Source organism: Simochromis diagramma, unplaced genomic scaffold (genome assembly GCF_900408965.1).
Source record: "Simochromis diagramma unplaced genomic scaffold, fSimDia1.1 OVJJ01000165.1, whole genome shotgun sequence".
In the NCBI taxonomy this organism is placed as follows: Eukaryota; Metazoa; Chordata; class Actinopteri; order Cichliformes; family Cichlidae; genus Simochromis; species Simochromis diagramma.
The window spans coordinates 1,318,536-1,339,371 of NW_024387467.1; the positions used below are offsets into that span (position 1 = coordinate 1,318,536).

A 20,836-nucleotide genomic window follows, 5' to 3' on the forward strand; every position below is an offset into this window, starting at 1 on the left:
TCCTCATGCATCATAAGCAGTATATTTTGAAGCAGCCGCACAGTTGTATCCGTGAGTCCACAGCAACACCGTTAATCATTTTCATAATGGTCTGAAAGGTACTCTATTATAATATTAATAACAGTAATGATTGGATGCTCTTGTTTCAAGTATGCTTTCAAAAATAATAAAAGAACTGTTGAATTAGTTGTCTTTAAATAAAGTACTTAATTAAAACAGTAATATTTTTTAAATTAATGTAAAAAAAATCATAAAAAGGTGTACTTTGAGCTATCTCAGCTACCTCTTCTGTCTCCTCCCACAATTTTGTTTTCTCACGCGCTCTGAATAAATTATTTAATTGGCTGAGCGGCATCGCAGGGATTAGTTACAGTTCACGCCATTGGTCGGTGTGTAAAATAGAATATTATCATTAGAATAATAGATATAGATAGACACAATAGAATCAGCATGTCATACTTTAGTAAAAGGCCTGAGTCCGCCTGTGGCGACTCAGGCCTTTTACTAAAACACCACGGGGACGCTTTCTTTTTTTTTAGCACTTTTATTTTGACAGGTATAGTAAACAAACACTGAATTGATAGCTTTATTTTGAAAACAACAAACCGGAAGAGGTGCTGACGCAGGGTTGTTGCTGACAACGGTCTACGTTGACTTCAGACGCCACAAAGTGAATCGGTTGTAAGAGAGCAGCTGGATTATTACGGTAAAACAAATTTCATGATGCTGTGTTTGGTAGAAACTGAACATGTTAGAAGCACGCGGGGCTCACGCGCTGTGATGCTCGTGCGCTGTTAGTCGGGTGTTGTGGGGCTAATTTGTTGTGATGAGGTCATTTGTTAACACTGCGGTGTTCTGGTTTAGCCCAGCTAAGCGTCGTTTCAGTTACTGAAGCCTCACAGCGTATGAAACGCCATAAAATGTGCATCCGTGTGCCGAATATGGTGAATGCAGCCGAGCCAGCTTGCTAGGCGGTTTGCTAATGCGTTTCGCTGTGTGATAATGACCAGCGAGTGTGGCTGCGTTAGCCTGTTCAGCTTTTCTGAATCCGCAGCTACTGACACTGAAATGTTTCTCCTGCTGAGCTGTTTGGTAAAAGTAAAAGAGGTCAGCTGCTCACTTGTTGCTTTTATCGCTGGACTGCCAGCAGTGAAGGTGTCTGCTCAGCCCGCCAAACTCCGTTCGGGTTTAATGCTCTTCTCTCCTTCCCCCAAAATCATTCGTAGCATTTCCCCAAAGATGACGTCTCACTTCGAAAATGTGCATATACCACACATTATCATGTTATGGTAGTGCATCAGTGTGTTCATAGCTTGCAGCGATGGCCCTTCCACTTACACACTACACTGTATTTTGTAGTTTATCGGTTATGATTGGATTTTACTGGAAAACTTTACAGTAGACATTGAAAATAATGAGACAGCCTCTGGGTGTAGTTTCATACTGACGCAGAGGTTACAGAATCAGGCTGATGGTGTCTGTGAGCTACACCCTCTGCAGTAAACTGCCCTGGTGGCAGGCGGAGGTTCTGAATGGCAAACAAAATGCGAAACTATTCTGTTTAAAATAGAGGTGATCAAAAAATGACGCGTTCTGCTGTCTTGTGACAGGATAAGCCAACAGTCCTTTTATAGTTGTGCCTTTCTTTCCTCGGGTTGAGCTAATTATTTGGATTGGATCATCTCTGGGCGTTAGAAAGGATTTTAGAAATATTAAAGTAACCTCAGTACTTTGAACAACCCGGGACACCAGCCTGACTGCGTGCTTCATATCTGAAAAGCATCGAGGTGATTTCCTTAAAACTCTGGAGTGCACTGCTCCTATGCTGGACCTGATCACACTGATTGGTCTGGTACTTGTGTGCAGTCACATTAACAGACAGACACATACAGTTTTACAACGTTCAGCCACCGAATGTTTTTAAGTATAGTTGTGGCCTCAGTTATATTATTATTACTAGCTGCAAAGTTCAGCCTCATGCCTTTGTCACAGCAACTCTACGGCTGTGATATTTACCAAACCTGAATGTAAAAGTGACCCTTGCCTGAATTGCCCAGTGTCATCATTTTGACTTCAAGCAGCCAGCAGTGTTAGGTGATCATGCCTGAAAAGGCCTCTAAAGTATAAAGATCTTAAAATACATTTTATAAATAAATGTAACCTACCAAGAAGACTGGGGCGAAAGCTGCGTTGAAATGAAAGCTGTAGCAGTGATTTCAAACATCAGTGAGTTGCATGCAGGAAGATGAAATGAGCTGTTCCTTACACATATGTCATGTCAGAAACAGTGGTTGCTTTTTTGTGGGATTTTTGGTTCCCATTGTTCAGGTTCTTCTTCTTTTTGTGGCGTCCCTCAGGTTAAAAAAACATAAAATGAACTTCCCCAGCTAGAGGTGATTGGAGTTTAAGCTCAGTGTCAGTCTCTGGCCGGCATTAGAAACTGTGGAGTGTGTTGTGGTGCAGAAATGTTACTGCAGGTAGGTGTGTGTGTGGGAGAAATGGAGAGAGTGAATGTTGCTGCTGCTTGCATGTACCTGCCAGTATTATGTTTTTTCTTTTGCATATTTGATGGTGCATGCTGCTGTTAGGGATGAACCCTTTGGTAGTATTTAGACTACTGAAGCTGAAATGCCATAAAAGCATAAAATAAGTAGAGCAGTGTTTCACATGTAGAAATGCTCAGTAATAATACTGTGTCACTCCATGGCTTTTTTCTGCACTAGAGCTTTGCTAGGAATCATTTCCTGAGCCCCTGGAGCAGGCTTTGACTAAACTGCCCTCCTCAGCTGCTCTGCAGTGCTGAGAGAGAAGAGGAATAGAGGGGGCAGGGTGCTGTGCTCGCTGGATGCTTCTGTTAGATGCTCATATGTACACAAAGTGGCTTTTTCTGTGTATATATGTGTGTGTATATATATATGTGTGTGTGTGTGTGTGTGTGTGTGCGCGCGCATGCACACATGTGGGTAGTGCAGCACGATCCACAAACAATGCCTCATGCATACATGGTGTTGTGGCTGGATGCACTGCATGGGCAAAGATACACAAGATTCAACATTGTCATCATTTGTAACATGTGTAACAGAGATCCAAGGTTACAGAGTCACCGTACCTTCTATAGCTAGTAGTTCTTGCTAATGACCTACTAATTCTTTCTCAGTTGTGTTGCAGCAGTGGCATATTTAAACGTTTCAGGACACCAGCCCTCTAGGACTTGAGTTTGACACCCATGCCCTATCAGATCCAATCGTGAACTAACCTTGTCGACACTAAGGATGCAACTATCTGGTTAAAAAAACCAAGCAAACGCAAAGAAAGCTACTTTAAACTGAGCAGAGAGGTGGAAATCAGCTTTCAAGGATAACCCTTATACCCTGCTCACAAACCGTAGTCCTTGCAGTCCTCTCGGTTGTCTCCCAGTGAAACTCTGCATGCTTTGCGTTCTGGTTCCTCTTCTCCTGACCTCTGACTATTTAAACATGGGCGTCTCCTCCACCATCAGAGTGATGATCCTGAAACTTTAGCATTACATCTTTTCAGTGCTTCTCAGCTTAAAAAAACCAAAAAGCCAAATAGGCTCAATAAATTAGGCAAATAGCAACAGATCATCCAGTGCAGACAATAGGACTGAATGCCACGAAAGTAAACATTTTGAATCCAGAGCTGTCAGACCTGAAGTGCCTGGAGCGAGCTTACCTGTTTCAGTATGAATGTAACGTGTGAAACTTTGTCATAGAAATAAACTCACAGTCAGGGTTTGTGCCCCTGACCCACTGCTGTGACCTCCATTGGTCTGTTCAGTTTAGGAACTGAATGAAGAGAAAGGAAATGAGGAACCTGTTACTGTTCACATCATCATAAATGTTAACCAACATCCTCCCCGACAGCTGCATGGTTACTGACTGACATGCAGATAGTGTGCAAACAGTTGCTTTTCACTCAGTTTGTCTCTGTGTGTGTGTTTGGCTGCAGCAATTGGCCGACTGTGTCTGCTGGTTAGTAGCGATATTTATTTAAAGCTACATGCTGTCAGCTAGCATAACATCACAGCTGTGTGTGTGTACATGTGTGGGCATGAGAGTAAGAGTGGAGTAAATGGGTGGGGGATGGTAGATAAAAAGGAAGCATGTAGCAAATATGGGCAGTTAATAAGAGGAGAGGAGTGATGCAGTCATTAAACTGAGGAAGTGGCTCATGCTGTGTTTGAACCTTATTGTTGGAGCTCCATTTGAAAGTCATCAGACTGATGAATCCTTTCTTCAGATATATCAGATATAAAGCTTTTTTTCTGTTTGCTGAAGCTAAAAAAACAAAAAGCAGGACCAAACTGTGGTGGCACTCCGAGACTAATCAGTCTCTCTGCTGCTGCACATCTCAGGCCACTGTTCAGCGTCAGTTATTCTTTTCATTGCTTTCTTCTTGCTTGAGAAGAAAACTCAGCAAATGATGTTCAGGACATTCAGCAAAAAGCTGCTTCCTGTGAGGCTCACTGGTTACTCGGGTTCAGGCCTGAGCTTTTCTGGTTTGTCACCAGTGAAACTGCCTGCTGGGTTAACCCTAGCCACACTACGAACTCTCTCAGAAGAGAATCTCAGCTTCCAGAGTTTTACTTCCTGGTGAAATGAAGGTTAGAAAAAGAAATAAAACAGAATTTTAAAAATCTCAAAAAATGTGTCCCTGATACTGTTCTTGTACACAGATCCATAGCTCCAGAAACAGAAAGCATGCAGGAACTGATGGTAAGTCACCACCTGGAGCATGGCCAAAGCTCCCGAGGGGGAAAAGGTGTCTTCATTTTTCTTGAACTAAAACTACTCAGAGTAACAAAAATCCACTGAGGGTTGGCACACCAGTGACAATAAAATCCCACAGGCTCTTTGTATCACGTACTCTTTCTGTGGTGAGTGGTCTATTTTTCTCATTAACATCTCCTTCAGCTGTGGGAGCTGTCACTGGGAGAGGTTCGTGCATCAGTCAATATGCCAGCGGATGTTTTATTTATATGAATAAAACATCTGGAGCCCACCTCAGTTACCATGGCGAGAGGATCGGGGTACACCCTGGACAGCTCGCCAGCTAAACTCAGTGCACCTCCTGGAAGTAAAAAAGTACCAAAGCTTTACACAAAATGAAATCATATCAGCGCTGCTTTCGTCTTTACACTCTGCCACAGCTACCTGTAACTTCATCTTTGCAGACAAACAAGTTGTTTTTTCACCTTGTATTTATTTATCAAGATGCAAAATCGAAAGTACTTCATTCATTGGTTGCGTGAGGTGAAACTCACACAGTTGTGAGATGCATTTCTCCTGATATAATGCAGGTGTTGGTGAGTTTAGTGTCTTCCTGCACAGGATGCTGTACATTCTTGTCCATCGTCAGCTCAGACGAGTTGGGCGATTCATGTCAGCACACATTATGTCGTTTTTCTTGTCTTTCATGCATTCGTCATGCTGCAGTTTGTGGTATGTTTCTATAGGGCTGAAGAAGTTAGTTGTGTTACTCTGCAGTGCAGATCTATAGTAGTCTTTGCTTACGGTTTGTCCTTGGTTAACGTCACTTGGCCGAAGCAGATCTAATAAGCCAAAGGAAACTGTACGACCACCTCAGCATCGCTAAGATGTTCTGTGTAACTGTTTATTTATGGAGGTGTGACCGGAATAATTAGAGGCTGTGAGAAAGGGATCGCGCAGCATTAGCCTGAAGATTACTGCTGTTGTCTGATGTTATTTAGATGGTGCTGATGCAGCATGTCACCCACTGCAGCAGCATCAATCACTAATGCATTTCATTCTTTCATCTTTTAACCTCAGTCGAGTTGGGTAACAGTGAGTGTGATAAAGGGACAGCGTATCCTATGGAAGTTCAAATGTCTCGTGTTTCTTAGAAACTTCACGGATGTGACTTCATGTTGCTTCAGTTGTGCAGAAATGTTTGATTTGATCTGGGTCTGTTTTATATAATGTCACAGCATCAGGTTCAAACACAGTTTGGCTGAGACGTGCTGACCTGAAGCGTTTTTGTCTCTTGCAGCTTGTGCGTGTATGTTTGAGTGAGCTGAACAAAGACATCGCTGTGCCGTCTGTGTGTATGTGAGAGCGCACGTGTGTGCGATGTCTTCAGAACTGCTGGTAGATGTGGGCGACGACTCTGCAACGGCGCAGCTAGGACAGCTGAAGCTGACTACCATAGAGGACCAGCAGTGGCCCGCTGACGAGTCTTTCCTCAGCAAGTCAGGTGAGAGGGATGTCTGTCCACACCTGCTCATGATGCCATGTTTCAAACGAAGGATTGTAAGAGCTCTGACCGGCTGGGGTTAATCTTAAAATGTTACATACAAACACATTTACATATGAAGGACTTCATGGTGATGTAATGCTGTGATTGTTGTCTTGTATTAACTGTGTGTGTGTTTCAGAGACAGATGTTTCCCAGCAGTTTGACGCCAGCTCTCCACACCTGCCCTGGGACCACCCTTTCTATGACATTGCCAGACATCAGATCATCGAAGTGGCCGGTCGGTTCTTCAGTCACAGCTTTCAGTCTGGAAATATATGTTTTTGAAAAGTAAAATCTTGTAGTGGAAGTAACGCGAGTCCATGTCTGCGTCCGTAGGTGATGACAACTTTGGCAGGAAGGTGATCGTGTTTAATGCCTGCAGGATGCCTCCGCAGCACCAGCTGGACCATCATAAGCTGCTGATGTAAGTAGTAACCACAAACTTTTAGGCTTTGCCAGCGTTTTTGTCATGTGACACGATGTAAGGAGAAGTGGGATTCACAGACACTTTAGTGGGAGTTGTAGACTCACCAGCTGATGTTAGCTAAGCCAAATGGCTCTGATGTGTAGATGCTGGTCTTTGGTCATCACGCTGTATCTAAAGACAGGAAGTGTAGCTGCCTCCACCTGTGTGTGAATGTGAGAGTGAATGAATAGTGGCATTGTACAGCGCTTTGAGGTTCTTGAAAAGCGCCGTATAAATGCGACCCATTAATGTTAAGTACAAGAACAAGATTTGCATCAGTGACACTGAGAGAAGATTAGTCCCAAAGACCGACAGCTGCTGCTGAAGGATCCGCAGAGCCAGCATTCGAGCCGTGGCTGAGCAGTCAGGTGTCAGTGGTGCTGGAAGTGTTGGTCGGTGGTCACCATTGTTCTACCTGTAGCTTCCACTGTGGGGCCTCTGAGGTGTACGAGTGCCTGACCTGGTCTGCCCCGCCCACTCTCGCCTTCCTGCTGACAGACTGGTTGCTTTTACAAAGAGCAGACTGTGATGGAGATGATTGTGGTCTTGAAAAAATATGTTTTAAAGGTTCTTTTAAAGACTGTAATAACTGCCTGATGTTTCCACAGTCGGGGAGTAATCATGTTATGAAGTGGTGTATTCACCACTGCCCCAGATAATCATGATTGGAATGAATGGAGAAGGCACGGCTGTGTCTATCTTTGCTGTGTTTGGGTGTAACGAGTGATGCGGTGAACGTAAGGCTGCAGTTTTTAGAAAATGTTGTGAAGGCTCCTTCCTGTAGGGACAGCGTGAAGAGATTCACTCTTTCATCTGGTATGGAAATAGTTGATGCGAAGCCCTCAGGTGCAGTAGTTACTAACCAACAAAGTTATTTGAGCAGGTAAAGATATTTCTGCGTTTACAAAGACTTGCTCATGTTTTTCAGGTATCTCAAAGGAACCCTGGATCAGTATGTGGAGAGTGACTACACTCTGATCTACTTTCACCACGGGCTGACCAGTGAAAACAAACCTTCCCTCAGCTGGGTGCGGGATGCATACAGGGAGTTTGACAGAAAGTAATCTCCAACACATCACTGCACATCTCACTTATCATATTATGCCTGTTTACAGCTGGTCCTACTGCTGCTCTTTGCATTTATTAACCTGATCAATGGCTTCTGCAGACTAACCTCTGCCTGTACCGGATGCATCAAAATTCCACACCAGGGTAAACTTATCCCAAAGCCTTCAGACTGGCACCGTCCACTTCCAACACTGGATGTTTTAAACATCATGACTTTGCATAAAAACCTTTATTTTCTTTTTAAATGTTACTAAGGTTAAACTTGTGCCAGCGTTCTCCTCTTTGAACAGAACAAATGAAGAAAAACAGGGAGTCAATTTTTGTAAGAGAGTAATTTCTCTGTACTTCCTGTGAGCACCTTAGTCCACAGAGGAAGTACAGACAGGACGAGTCGAGGAGAAAGGAGCCGTACTGCACACGTGAGAAGCTCTGACTGTTTGTTTTCCCCTCACTTCTGTATTTAAGCAGAGGTGCACAGTGTGCATCCACTGATATGGTACTGGTTTTTCTCTTGAATGCAGTGGAAACAAATACTGTGTGCAGTGTTTCATAAACTGCACAGTTACAGTAACGTGCGGATGGCTTCAGCCATGTTCCCACTATTCAAAATAGCGAAGGAGCTGAGCCCTGCTTTTGTCTTTAATCACTTTCACCCAGTTAATTTGCACTTTGCACAGCAGCGGCGAGCACACCCACACAGCCATTCAGTTTGGCTGATAAAGATAAAAGCAGGTCTCCAGTTACATGTCCTCGCATTATTTTCACCAGCTCATCGCTGGCAGCACAGGATTCAGCCCCTCAGCAGTGCTGGTTGCCTGTGTAACCTGTGGACAGCAGATTCCACAGATGCTGTCACGTTTCTGTGTATGCTCTTGTAATCGTTGTATCAAACGTGTGTTAGCACACCTTGTGAGAACATGTGATGTGTTTGCAGGTACAAGAAGAACATCAAGGCCCTGTACATCGTCCATCCCACCATGTTCATCAAGACTCTGCTGATCCTCTTCAAACCAATTATAAGGTTAGTTTCTGGTTTCAGGGATTTTTAAAGGACCATTATGCGCAGCCCCCGTGCACATACACACAGTTTTGTGCTGATTTTGTTACAAAGCGAGGCGACTGTTGGGATTTGGTGCTGTATAAATAAAACTGAATAGGGGGGTGGGTGGGGCCTGCGTCACTCTGTGATCCACTTCCTGTTGATATAGGGAGAAATGTGACGACTGATCGTTGCAGCTGTGGCGTCCTGTTACAGTACGGCCCACTCTTTGACAGATGCACGGTTATAACACGTGGTTACGGCTCGATTTTATGCAGCTATAGCTGTGAGACTTCAAACGCCTGACTTCAAAGGTTCAGAGAGGGTGACCCAGTACTTGAACTTAGTGTTATCCTTGCTATGATGGAAAAGCCGTCTGTACTTGGAGCAACCAGTTTTAAAGTGCAACTTTTGATGTCAGTCAGATTTTTAATCCCTCATTGATTTTATGACATTTTCTAGGATTTTTTTATATGTCGGGTCAGGTGCTGCTAATATAATCTGCCTAACGGGCAGCCATGGGTACCACACAGCATTATGTACTCAGCATTACTCCTGTGGATTGTGGGTAAACACAGACTCCACTAATGCTAAATGCTGATGAGCATATGTTCCCTCAGTAAGCACAGTACAGTACAGTACAGTAGTGTCACATCAATTCAATTCAATTTTATTTACAGTGGGGCAAAAAAGTATTTAGTCAGCCACAGATTGTGCAAGTTCCCCCACCTAAAATGATGACAGGTCAGTAATTTGCACCAGAGGTACACTTCAACTGTGAGAGACAGAATGTGAAAAAAAAATCCATGAATCCACATGGTAGGATTTGTAAAGAATTTATTCGTAAATCAGGGTGGAAAATAAGTATTTGGTCAATAACAAAAATACAACTCAATACTTTGTAACATAACCTTTGTTGGCAATAACAGAGGTCAAACGTTTACTATAGGTCTTTACCAGGTTTGCACACACAGTAGCTGGTATTTTGGCCCATTCCTCCATGCAGATCTTCTCCAGAGCAGTGATGTTTTGGGGCTGTCGCCGAGCAACACGGACTTTCAACTCCCGCCACAGATTTTCTATGGGGTTGAGGTCTGGAGACTGGCTAGGCCACTCCAGGACTTTCAAATGCTTCTTACGGAGCCACTCCTTTGTTGCCCGGGCGGTGTGTTTTGGATCATTGTCATGTTGGAAGACCCAGCCTCGTTTCATCTTCAAAGTTCTCACTGATGGAAGGAGGTTTTGGCTCAAAATCTCACGATACATGGCCCCATTCATTCTGTCCTTAACACGGATCAGTCGTCCTGTCCCCTTGGCAGAAAAAACAGCCCCATAGCATGATGTTTCCACCCCCATGCTTCACAGTAGGTATGGTGTTCTTGGGATGCAACTCAGTATTCTTCTTCCTCCAAACACGACGAGTTGAGTTTATACCAAAAAGTTCTACTTTGGTTTCATCTGACCACATGACATTCTCCCAATCCTCTGCTGTATCATCCATGTGCTCTCTGACAAACTTCAGACGGGCCTGGACATGCACTGGCTTCAGCAGTGGAACACGTCTGGCACTGTGGGATTTGATTCCCTGCCGTTGTAGTGTGTTACTGATGGTGACCTTTGTTACTTTGGTCCCAGCTCTCTGCAGGTCATTCACCAGGTCCCCCCGTGTGGTTCTGGGATCTTTGCTCACCGTTCTCATGATCACTTTGACCCCACGGGATGAGATCCTGCGTGGAGCCCCAGATCGAGGGAGATTATCAGTGGTCTTGTATGTCTTCCATTTTCTGATGATTGCTCCCACAGTTGATTTTTTCACACCAAGCTGCTTGCCTATTGTAGATTCACTCTTCCCAGTCTGGTGCAGGTCTACAATACTTTTCCTGGTGTCCTTCGAAAGCTCTTTGGTCTTGGCCATGGCGGAGTTTGGAGTCTGACTGTTTGAGGCTGTGGACAGGTGTCTTTTATACAGATGATGAGTTCAAACAGGTGCCATTCATACAGGTAACGAGTGGGGGACAGAAAAGCTTCTTACAGAAGACGTTACAGGTCTGTGAGAGCCAGAGATTTTCCTTGTTTGAGGTGACCAAATACTTATTTTCCACCCTAATTTACGAATAAATTCTTTACAAATCCTACCATGTGGATTCATGGATTTTTTTTTCACATTCTGTCTCTCACAGTTGAAGTGTACCTCTGGTGCAAATTACTGACCTCTGTCATCATTTTAAGTGGGGGAACTTGCACAATCGGTGGCTGACTAAATACTTTTTTGCCCCACTGTATATAGCGCCAAATCACAACAAAAGTCGCCTCAAGGCGCTTCATAGATACAGAGAAAAACCCAACAATCATATGACCCCCTATGAGCAGCACTTTGGCGACAGTGGGAAGGAAAAACTCCCTTTTAACAGGAAGAAACCTCCAGCAGAACCAGGCTCAGGGAGGGGCGGGGCCATCTGCTGCGATTGGTTGGGGTGAGAGAAGGAAGACAGGATAAAGACATGCTGTGGAAGAGAGACAGAGGTTAATAACAGATATGATTCAATGCAGAGAGGTCTGTTAACACATAGTGAGTGAGAAAGGTGACTGGAAAGGAAAAACCCAATGCATCATGGGAATCCCCGGCAGCCTACGTCTATTGCAGCATCACTAAGGGAGGATTCAGGGTCACCTGGTCCAGCCCTAACTATATGCTTTAGCAAAAAGGAAAGTTTGAAGCCTAATCTTAAAAGTAGAGATAGTGTCTGTCTCCTGAATCCAAACTGGAAGCTGGTTCCACAGAAGAGGGGCCTGAAAACTGAAGGCTCTGCCTCCCATTCTACTTTTAAATACATCAGTGTGCTTATGTGAGCTGATATCATCACAGGATTCCTTCCTGCGGTTTTCAAGAGACATGTGTTCATTTAAAAAGGAAGCGCATGATTAATGAATATGAATTTTGGGCCATTGTAACTAACATTGACAGAGCTTTAGCAGCATCTAGTGGCAGCAGTAGAAAACTGCAGCCATAAATGTGTCTGAAGTTCCTGCTTCAGGTTTGGTTCTTACTGGATACCAGTTTTATTTAAATGGCAACAAATCCCAACAACAGTCGAGGTGCTTTATACTGTACACATCATCTTGTAGCTATGCCAACAGAGAGTGTCACAGTGCTGCAGCTGGAAGCAAGAACCATTCGCTTAACTTTGTAAGCTTTGTTCTCTCCATCCAACAGGAACATTTTTAAGTCGCTGATTAAACAGTGTGACACTGATCCTACCTCTAACCTTTAGACCGGCTCTGTTCAAGAAACAGAAGAAATAGCCGGTCATTTTGGTCCCGTAGACGGACTCGTCGCTGAGTCGCTTGTTGCTGTTTTCCTTGGCGTATGAAGCGTTCCAGGAAGTGCACAAACGTCTTTAAATACTCTGACCAAACCAGAGGTTTTCTGTTGTATTAATCACATATTTAATCATTTCACATTAGTAATAGTAATGTCATTTTCTCACTGCATGTTCACTGCAGAGTATGCTCTACACACACAGTGAGGCCATTGTAAGGGGAGACGCTAAACAGATAGTGGGACTCCTTCCCCTTATCAGGGATTCAGGGAGGTGTCCATCCTCAGAAAACTGTTGTTTGATCTGAACGTTTTCTCCACGTTGCAACGTGTTAACTAAACCACTTCAAAACGAGCTCGCTGGGTTTGTTGCAGGTTGTTGTTAAAATGTCCATAACAAGGTGCGCACATCATGTGCTATTTGCTACTTTCACTTTGTTACATTCCTGTTTTCATGGTTATAAAAAGTCTGAACCATCATCACTGCTGCTCACAGATCAACCACTCGAGTTTTCTCTCTCTCAGCTTTAAGTTTGGCAGGAAGATCAACTACGTGAGCTATCTGAGTGAGCTGGAGGATGTGGTCAAGTGTGATCAGCTGGTCATTCCTTCCCGCGTCAGAGAGTAAGTGTTCCTGCCAAACTTCAGATGTGTGCCTTTCATTCAGTCTTCTCATTGCGTGATGCCAGCAGCACGTTTCACTGAGGGTTAAATGCCGCCTCCGTCTTATTATCCGTGTGCATGAGAAGTGAGGAGGCCGGTTGTAGTGTTGAAAGTGTTTGAACTCCTTGAGAGTGGCGTGTTGGAACAAACACAGGAAGTGGGATGGTATTATCTTACTGAAAGTGGCTTCATCACAATCCAAATAACCGTGCAGTGCACCCTGATGTAGCCACACTGGCACAGCTGCTGGTTTCCCAGCTGTGTGCCGGCTCCTTGTGCTCCACGCTAAACGAGCTGGAGGTGAGAGAGTGCAATTTCTGGGTGGTGTGCTGGTTTACAGCCCGCTCACTTGGGTTTTTCTCACCAGCAGAGTTTTTACATTCAAACATTTTCCCTCTCCATCTTGGCTTTCTGAATCTAAAGTCAGCATGCATTTGTTTTTTTCAGGAAACAATGACAAATCTCAGTTTCCACATATTATTGTCACTTTAAGCATCATCATTGCATCCTGTTCCAGGTGCATCTTCTTTGGAAATGCCCTCTGCACTGGGTACTGTCAATGTTTTCATTTGATTTGGGAATGCTTCCTGTGGTTGTTCTGCTCATGCACAATGCATTTTAAAAGGTGCCACTGATGGAGTTTATTCACTGCTGTGCTGCTTCCATTCTGTGGTTTAGGCAAACATTCAGGCACAAATAGTGAAGCCCTGTGTTACTTTTTAAAATCTCCCGTTGTCTCTGTGCCAGGTATGACAACAAATTAAGAGCATCTCTGAAACCCACCACACAGCCCCCCATGTCTCCTCCTCACAGCCCTCCTCTCCCCAGCCAGGTGTTTGGTGTGCCACTAACGCTGTAAGTGCTGATTCTGTAGTTGGAGAGAGACACAGCCCTGTGAGAGAAGCTTCCAGATAAAGGAAAAAACCTTTGAATCTGCTTGTTGTTTTAATGTGTGCGTGTCAGGCTCAGACAGAGGGATCCAGATGGCGATCCAGTTCCTGTGGTGATGAGAGACACCGTTGGCTTCCTCTCAGAGCAAGGTAACAAACAGAACACCTGAGCGAACTCCTCCCTGAGCTGTGTCTGCACGGAGCACACACGGCTGCCTCACCTGTGCTTTTACTGGCTCACATCACTGTAATTAAAGCCTGCTGCACACACACAGGTGACTTTATACCTGTGCTGTGCTCTGATGCAGACTCAGGCTGTGCCTCGTTATGTCTGAAAGAAACACCTTTCTTTCTTTTTCACTGTGTGCGTCTGTGTGTGCGTCTGTGTGTGCGTCTGTGTGTGCGTCTGTGTGCGCGTCTGTGTGCGCGTCTGTGTGCGCGTCTGTGTGCGCGTCTGTGTGCGCGTCTGTGTGTGCGTCAGGCTTGGAGATTGAGGGCATCTTCAGACGATCTGCCAACGTGACTCTGGTGAAGGAGGTCCAGCTCAGGTACAACTCAGGTATGAGCTCTGACCGCCCTGTGATGCTGAAATTCCCTGCTGTAGACTCATGATGGAGGAGTCCCCTCCACCTGCTGTGTGACGTCAGTTATGATCCTCTGTGTTATGGATGGTTCTGTAAACACCAGTTAGGCTGCAGGTGTTTATGTGCAGGGGACCTGGTTTCTTCCACGTTAGAGCAGGGTTGGGACGCTCGTCTCTTCTCTCGGGTTTTCTTCTGTTCTCATTGAACTCGTGTGTTTGCAGGTGCGACAGTGAACCTCAGAGAGATGGAAGATGTGCACCTGGCTGCTGTCATCCTGAAAACATTCCTGAGGGAACTCCCCGAGCCTCTGCTCACCTATCAGCTCTACAATGACATTGTCAACTTTGCCTGTAAGTACGGTTAGAGGAGTCTCAGCTTGTACCACCCCCACCTGCCCTACACCAGATGAACAGTCTGCCTCAGCAGTTCACCTGATGACTGTGTTTGTTCCAGCTGTGTCCAGTGAGAGTCAGGTGACAGTAATGAAGACGCTGGTAGAGTCACTGCCGGAGGAAAACTACGCATCGCTGCGATACCTCATCACATTTCTGGCACAGGTACAGCTGATGGTCTGCATATCCCGCTGATCCCAAAATATCTTCTCTGTCTGTTACAACAGCATCCTGTGCGTGTGTGTTTAGGTATCGGCCAACAGTGAGGTGAATAAGATGACCAACAGTAACCTGGCTGTGGTCTTTGGTCCCAATCTGCTCTGGGGGCGGGACAACGCCATGTCGCTCAGCGCCATTGGACCAATCAATAACTTCACGAGAACCCTGCTGGACCAGCAGCATCTGGTGTTTGCTTAATGTCCAGCCCTCTGCTCTGAGCTCTTTCTGCCAATGTGAAACGCCGCCGAGACCCTCCTTCCCTGCAGCATTTAGCCTTTAGCTTACCCTAGGAGCATCATCAAAGTACTCAGACAGGCCTGACTGTCTCTTACATGCCGCGCACATTTAAAAAGATTCAGTGGACCAAGTTATTTGTGTGTCTCCGGTCGTTCTGAGCGTCCTGTTATTATGTCTGGCAACTTCTGGCATTTCTATTTGACTCCAAGCATGAAAACAAGTGGAAACAGCACACGTGTTAGAGCTCAGGCAAATAATAATAATGTTAGCAAAAAATAACAGAAAACACTACAAAATGCAACCGATGGTAAACAAGAAAGATCCAGATCCCCAGTTTTGTTACAGCGTTAAATTAGAGGCTGTTCACGTGTCACAGCATGAAACGCTGCGGCCCTGATACCACCTGCGTGAGTGGTGCTCCACTGTGAGCCGTGATAACTCTCGACATCACTTTGCATCATGAAATCCCACAAACACGTCACGAGTACAGATACAAACGTGCACGTTTCCCTTCCTTTAAGTCAGTGTAGTGCTTCCAGCAGTCTCCACGAGCACAACATGAATCTGAACGATGACGTGGAGTCGTTTCATGCAGGTCTCAGACCGGCACACTATAAAGAGCTGCAACACTGGGGGAGGGGGACATAAAAGCTCTCATAAATCTGAAATCACTACATGTGTGTGAATGCAGGGCTAGTCATTTGCTGCCATGTGCTTCTCTACCACCCCGAACTGCTCCGTCCATGCCTCCGTCACTCCTACCTGCACGTGTTCATATCTATATTCAGCCCTGCATCGCTGCCCTGCTTCAACAGCGGCTGGTTTGCATCTTTTATCTCTGTCAGTAGCAGCTGGTCGTGTTGTTTTCTATGTAGTGCCAAAAAGGCGTTTCACCTGTGTTACCAAATGTTCTTTAGATTCTGATTCTGCGCTAAAGAGAGGGCTGATGAGGAGGGTGGAGGCGTGACGCAGGTTTACGTCAGAATGGTGAACTCGGTACCGAACTTTGTGGACAATCTATGAAATGCTGTACTTGGAGTGGCAGAAACCAGCCACAGCTGTGCAGGTGGAGTCTTTCTCTTCCTTTATATGACTTTAATTTTACTAATAGCAGTGTCATTTGGACCTGTAGCTGGTGTCCCGGGTAAACGGCACACTACAAAAGTGTGCTGAGTGACGGCTTCACACTCGGCACTCTGCGGGTTTGGTGACAAAGTGTAGATGTGACTGCGCTCCCTGGAGTGACGCTGTTGTTGTTTAAATTACAGGGAGACGGTCGGTACGTCGGGCATGTGGTGGACTCCCACAGGCCAGCGTCTCTGCTGCCCTCTGTGTGACTGATTGTGCGAGCAGACGTGATGTGTGCTCATACAATCAGTAATAATATAAGTTGTAATGGATTCATGTTTTCATTTGTAGCAGCATCACTTCAGTGTACATAATGAATGATTTTGGGTGTCTGATTTCCTGTGATTGTCCCAAATTTAATTAAGTAGAAGTACCTGATACTGAGTCTTACTCTGTGTACCGTTTCAGGCTTTGAACTACAGGAGTCTGTCCAAGTCATGTGCTGGTTTTTGGCTCTGTGTTTGTGGCGCAGTGCCGTGGTGTGCTGCACATAATCCACACTGAGCAGTGCAGTTAACAGACCCCACACGCCTCAGGGGGCACCGGGGCTCCAGGCCAGCTGTTCATCCATTTGTTTGTTGAGTATTAATGTAGGATATAGACGCATTAGATCAGAGCTGTCTAGGATGAAACACACCCTTTGGCCAATCACAAGCCAGTATTCCTTTTAGCTCTTGTGTTTTCTTTTAGTCACCGCAGGTCTTTAGGAGCAGGCCTATGAGGAGCATGCAGCAGGAGTGTAACCCGTCAGAATCGGCGTTTACTCTCTCCTCTGTAGTGAGAGAGGAAAGTGTGAACCCTTTGAAATGATTTGGTTCTTCCTAAACCCAAAGATGAATCCGTCCCTTACAGAGTGCAGCCAACACGAGCGGTGGTTGATCGGTGTGATTGTTTGAGCAGCTCACAGCCTCCTGTTAGGTGAGCAGCAGCCCCCGTCCTCGGCTTTTTGAGCGCAGGCACTGGATGCACACAGGTGACTGTGGGCTCTCGCAGAGGTTCCCGGGTGCAACTGTATGGCCTCCCAAAGGCTGCATTGTGTTCTCATTTATCTCACGGTTCAGCAGTGATGCACAGACGCTGTGGGGAGTTGGTTGGGATGTCTTTGCTGTTGAGGGTTTCACTGTTATCGCTGCTTTCACAGCCTCCAGCACAGCTACAACTTCCCTTAATGAGGGTTTTAATTTCTGTGGCTAAATGAGAACTGTGTGGCCGTAACAGAGGCCTTAAGCTTCCTGCTGCATTTATCATTGCTCATGTTCTTTCCTGTAATAATCACCTGTGATTCCTGAGAAGAACATTATTTCTGCATGTCTCAGTTTTCGTCCTCAGTCTGTTTCCAGCGTCTTCGTGTGAAGGACAGCCTCACAGTGATTACAGCACCTGCAGTAGTTACCTTTGACACGTTGTCTCTTTCCTTTAGTCAGCCAGTTTCTAAAGACTCAAAACAAGCTGTTCAACTAGATGTCTTTCATTGCAACAAACTATCAGTGGGTACATATTGGTGTTGTGGTGTTCCTGTAACGATGTGACTGAAAAGCACCAAAACAGTCAGAATTTCAGTTTGACTGAAGCTGAGAGCAAAAACGACAACAAAAAGTGTTTACCTGTTTTAATGCCACAGTGATGTGGGTGTGTGTTTGTGTGTACCAGTGCAGATGGGTTTCACTGCAGACGAGGGCTGTGTGCGTGAATGTTGTCAGGTGGTGGCATTTCCGTTTTTTAATGGTGTGACGTAGTGAGACAGACCTTCCTGTTTGATTGTGAGTCATCTTTGATCTGTTCAAAATATCTGTGAAACACAAAAAGAGCAAGCCAAGCAGTTTCTCTGAATCACAAAAGCTAGTGGAGATGCACTTTTTAAATAGTCTGTGTGTGTTTGTGCGTGCTCGTGCCTTATTTGTTTTCCCCGCGTGGTCATGTGATTAGCCATCTAAGTGCCAGTGTGATCATTCTGCCATAGATTAAATAAGACGGGGTGCGTTCAACAAAGCTCTGGTGTTTGCTGGTGTTCAGAGCAGCCCGTGACGCGTGCGGCGTGGCCCCCACCCAAACGCTGACTTTGTTGAGAGCAGCTCAGCTGTAATGGGCGACGGCAGACTTGAGGATTTGTCTTCGTTACAAAATCGAGCTCGAGTCTGAGCTTCGAGTGTAAACCCACTCGTCTGATCTTCTTCTCACAAAACTCGGTTTAGTTTCGTTTTCAGGTTTTAAGACGGCGTAGCTGAAAGTCACCAGGTGAGCGAGACGGGTAAAAACGCTTCCTTTTCTAACCCCACTGTAAAGCTGTCAGCTGTGTCCCGTGTTCCTTTCCCGAAACGCTGATTCTTCTCAACTCTGCTGATCCGTTACAGCCTCTCTAATCTATGGGTCTTTGTACTGTAACTGTTGTCATGGTGACAGTGAACTTCTCTAAGGGAGAAATTCATTGGTTCCCAGGCTGATTTATTTTTACTTGGTGACCTTATTTTCTTAACTCCTTTTTTTTTTTCATCCTCTTTTGATATGTTGTGGATCTCAGTCTTATACATGTGTGATATAAATGGTGATATCCTGTAATGTTAATGTGTGCAAACAATAAAGAAATGATGAATGAAAGCTGGGGCTCTGCTCTTTGATCACTTTCATACTCAGCCAAGCTCAGTAAACAGCACATTTGCATAAGGCTGGAAAGCTGAGGACGTCACCTGGATGAGTGACGAGAACGTTTCTCCCACTGAAAACGTCCAGGTGAACAGAAACCTGCAACCTTTGCAGATTTACTATAAATGCACATTTAGACACTTTGTTATGCACTAAGATTTGCACGTGTTCATTTGTAAAGGCTTCGGTTCATTGGTTCCTGTATCTTACCCTAATTAAAAATCTAATCTAATTCGACTAAATCCACTGAGCTAGAGCAATGAAAAAAATGCCGTTTTGGAACATAGAAGACATTTACACTTGGACCAACACAAGAAAGAAAACCTGCTCGGCCTCTGTGCTGTCAGACTGATCGGGTTAAAGCTGTTGATATTATTATAACTACATGCAACATTAATAATAATGCCATTGCAACAGTCAGGTCATCAGAGCTCAAATACAGGCATGCAGCCTGGTGCCAGATGTTTTTTACAGACGTCATTTAGTGTACGGATTTAGATTTTGGTACATGGTCATTTGGAGCTTTTTAAGTCCAATCAAATGTCCCCATCTGATGATTTGAGCTCTCTGCTGAAGACTGAATTTAAAGACACTTCTGACTCACTAAAGCCAACCAGTCCATGTGTCACGGACACGCAGGACACTCCCACAGAAACTGTGAGCGTTCCTCAGCAGAGTTCCTGACCTGCTGCTCCCTGCTGTGACCCTGTGAGTCATGCTTGGTTTATTCCAGCTGCTTTACTCACTAACATGACTCGTTTACTGGATTTCTCAATGGCATCACACTCAAACTGTTTCTGTTTTAATAGCAAATTTTAAAGATGATTTCATGCCACTGATTATACTTTTCAACATTTTGGGTAATGTGGGACAATTATGAACAAATTATAAATGACATACATATACAGATGTACACATACGAGTCCTGCTAACAGATGCTGGAGCGTCTGAAGCTGGGAATCACTCAGGGTGTGAAGATCGATACTTCACCTCACAAGACGATTTGTGGAAACCATCTTCGTTTGGCTGTATTTTCCTAACTATACTCAAATAAAACTCAGAGTACCAGTAACCAGTGATGGTGAGTAACCAGTGATGGTGTAAGAGGGACTGGTGTGTCTGATTTACTGTGTTGCATGTTAGATAAATAAGGACATTGTGTCCTACGCAGCTGTGTTATTTCTGCTGCTGAACAGCTTCAGTAATGGACACAACAGTGGATGTTCATGTGCAAACACCAGAGAATTAAATGTAAGTGTAGAAGGCTGAGACACAGACGTATACTAACTAGGCTGCTTTAGGAACACATGTTAGGCAGGAATGACATTTGAGGACAGCTACAGTGGCACCGGGGCAGGGATGAAAGGATAACAACAGTCAAATTACAGGTGAGCAGAAATGAACCTGTAGATTGACATTCTGTGTTCTGGGAAATAACAATTCAAGAATTAATAATAATAAATACATAAATAATAAAGATAAATCAACACGGTGTGTTTTCACATGTTGCAAATTACAAACCACTTTAATGTAGAAGCCACTGTTTGGGTCGCTGTGCTGTACAAGCAAGGAAACACACAGACGTAACATGTGCTGCTTGAACATTATTTATTTCCAGGGCAGCTGGCAGTGAAATCGTAGGTGACAGAAGAAGATGACAGACTTTAAAAGAATTCAGACAGTCCTGCTGCACTGTTCACCACATCTGACTGCTGGTGAAGTAAAGTACAGTTTACATGGTGAATGGACTGATTCTTATAGCGCTTTTCTACTCTCTGGGAAATTTTGCTTGGAGTGAAATTGTGTGTTTGCGTTGTTTCTTTGCAGAGTGGTAGCTCATTAACATGATGTTGTAATCTTCTGTAGTCGGCTTTCATTAAAACGGAATATCCAGTGTTTGTGTAACGTCTCAGCA

The 20,836-nt window shown here is 44.7% G+C and overlaps 1 protein-coding gene across 2 annotated transcripts; it reads left to right on the forward strand.

The window, feature by feature from the left end:
• Nucleotides 1-575: 575 nt before the first annotated feature.
• Nucleotides 576-18,876, forward strand: arhgap1 (Rho GTPase activating protein 1). 2 transcript variants are annotated; one of them, XM_040014784.1, is made up of 13 exons: nt 576-706; nt 6,031-6,234; nt 6,422-6,514; nt 6,613-6,700; nt 7,671-7,802; nt 8,745-8,831; nt 12,694-12,792; nt 13,579-13,686; nt 13,795-13,871; nt 14,203-14,280; nt 14,527-14,655; nt 14,759-14,862; nt 14,947-18,876. In XM_040014784.1, exons 2-13 carry the CDS (start codon nt 6,111-6,113, stop codon nt 15,112-15,114), a joined length of 1,287 nt encoding a protein of 428 aa, XP_039870718.1. In that variant the 5' UTR covers nt 576-706; nt 6,031-6,110; the 3' UTR covers nt 15,115-18,876. The 2 variants fall into 2 exon arrangements, with proteins under 2 accessions (XP_039870718.1, XP_039870716.1); XM_040014782.1 differs by having other exon boundaries at nt 577-706; nt 6,416-6,514.
• The last annotated feature ends 1,960 nt before the right edge of the window (nt 18,877-20,836 follow it).

Bases quoted from the DNA above. Each gene is read 5' to 3' on its own strand.
- arhgap1 (XM_040014782.1), top strand. From the start codon at position 6,111: ATGTCTTCAGAACTGCTGGTAGATGTGGGCGACGACTCTGCAACGGCG. The intron at 6,515-6,612 runs GTCGGTTCTTCA...CTGCGTCCGTAG, and splicing joins TCAGATCATCGAAGTGGCCG to GTGATGACAACTTTGGCAGG. The intron at 13,687-13,794 runs GTAAGTGCTGAT...TGTGCGTGTCAG, and splicing joins TTTGGTGTGCCACTAACGCT to GCTCAGACAGAGGGATCCAG.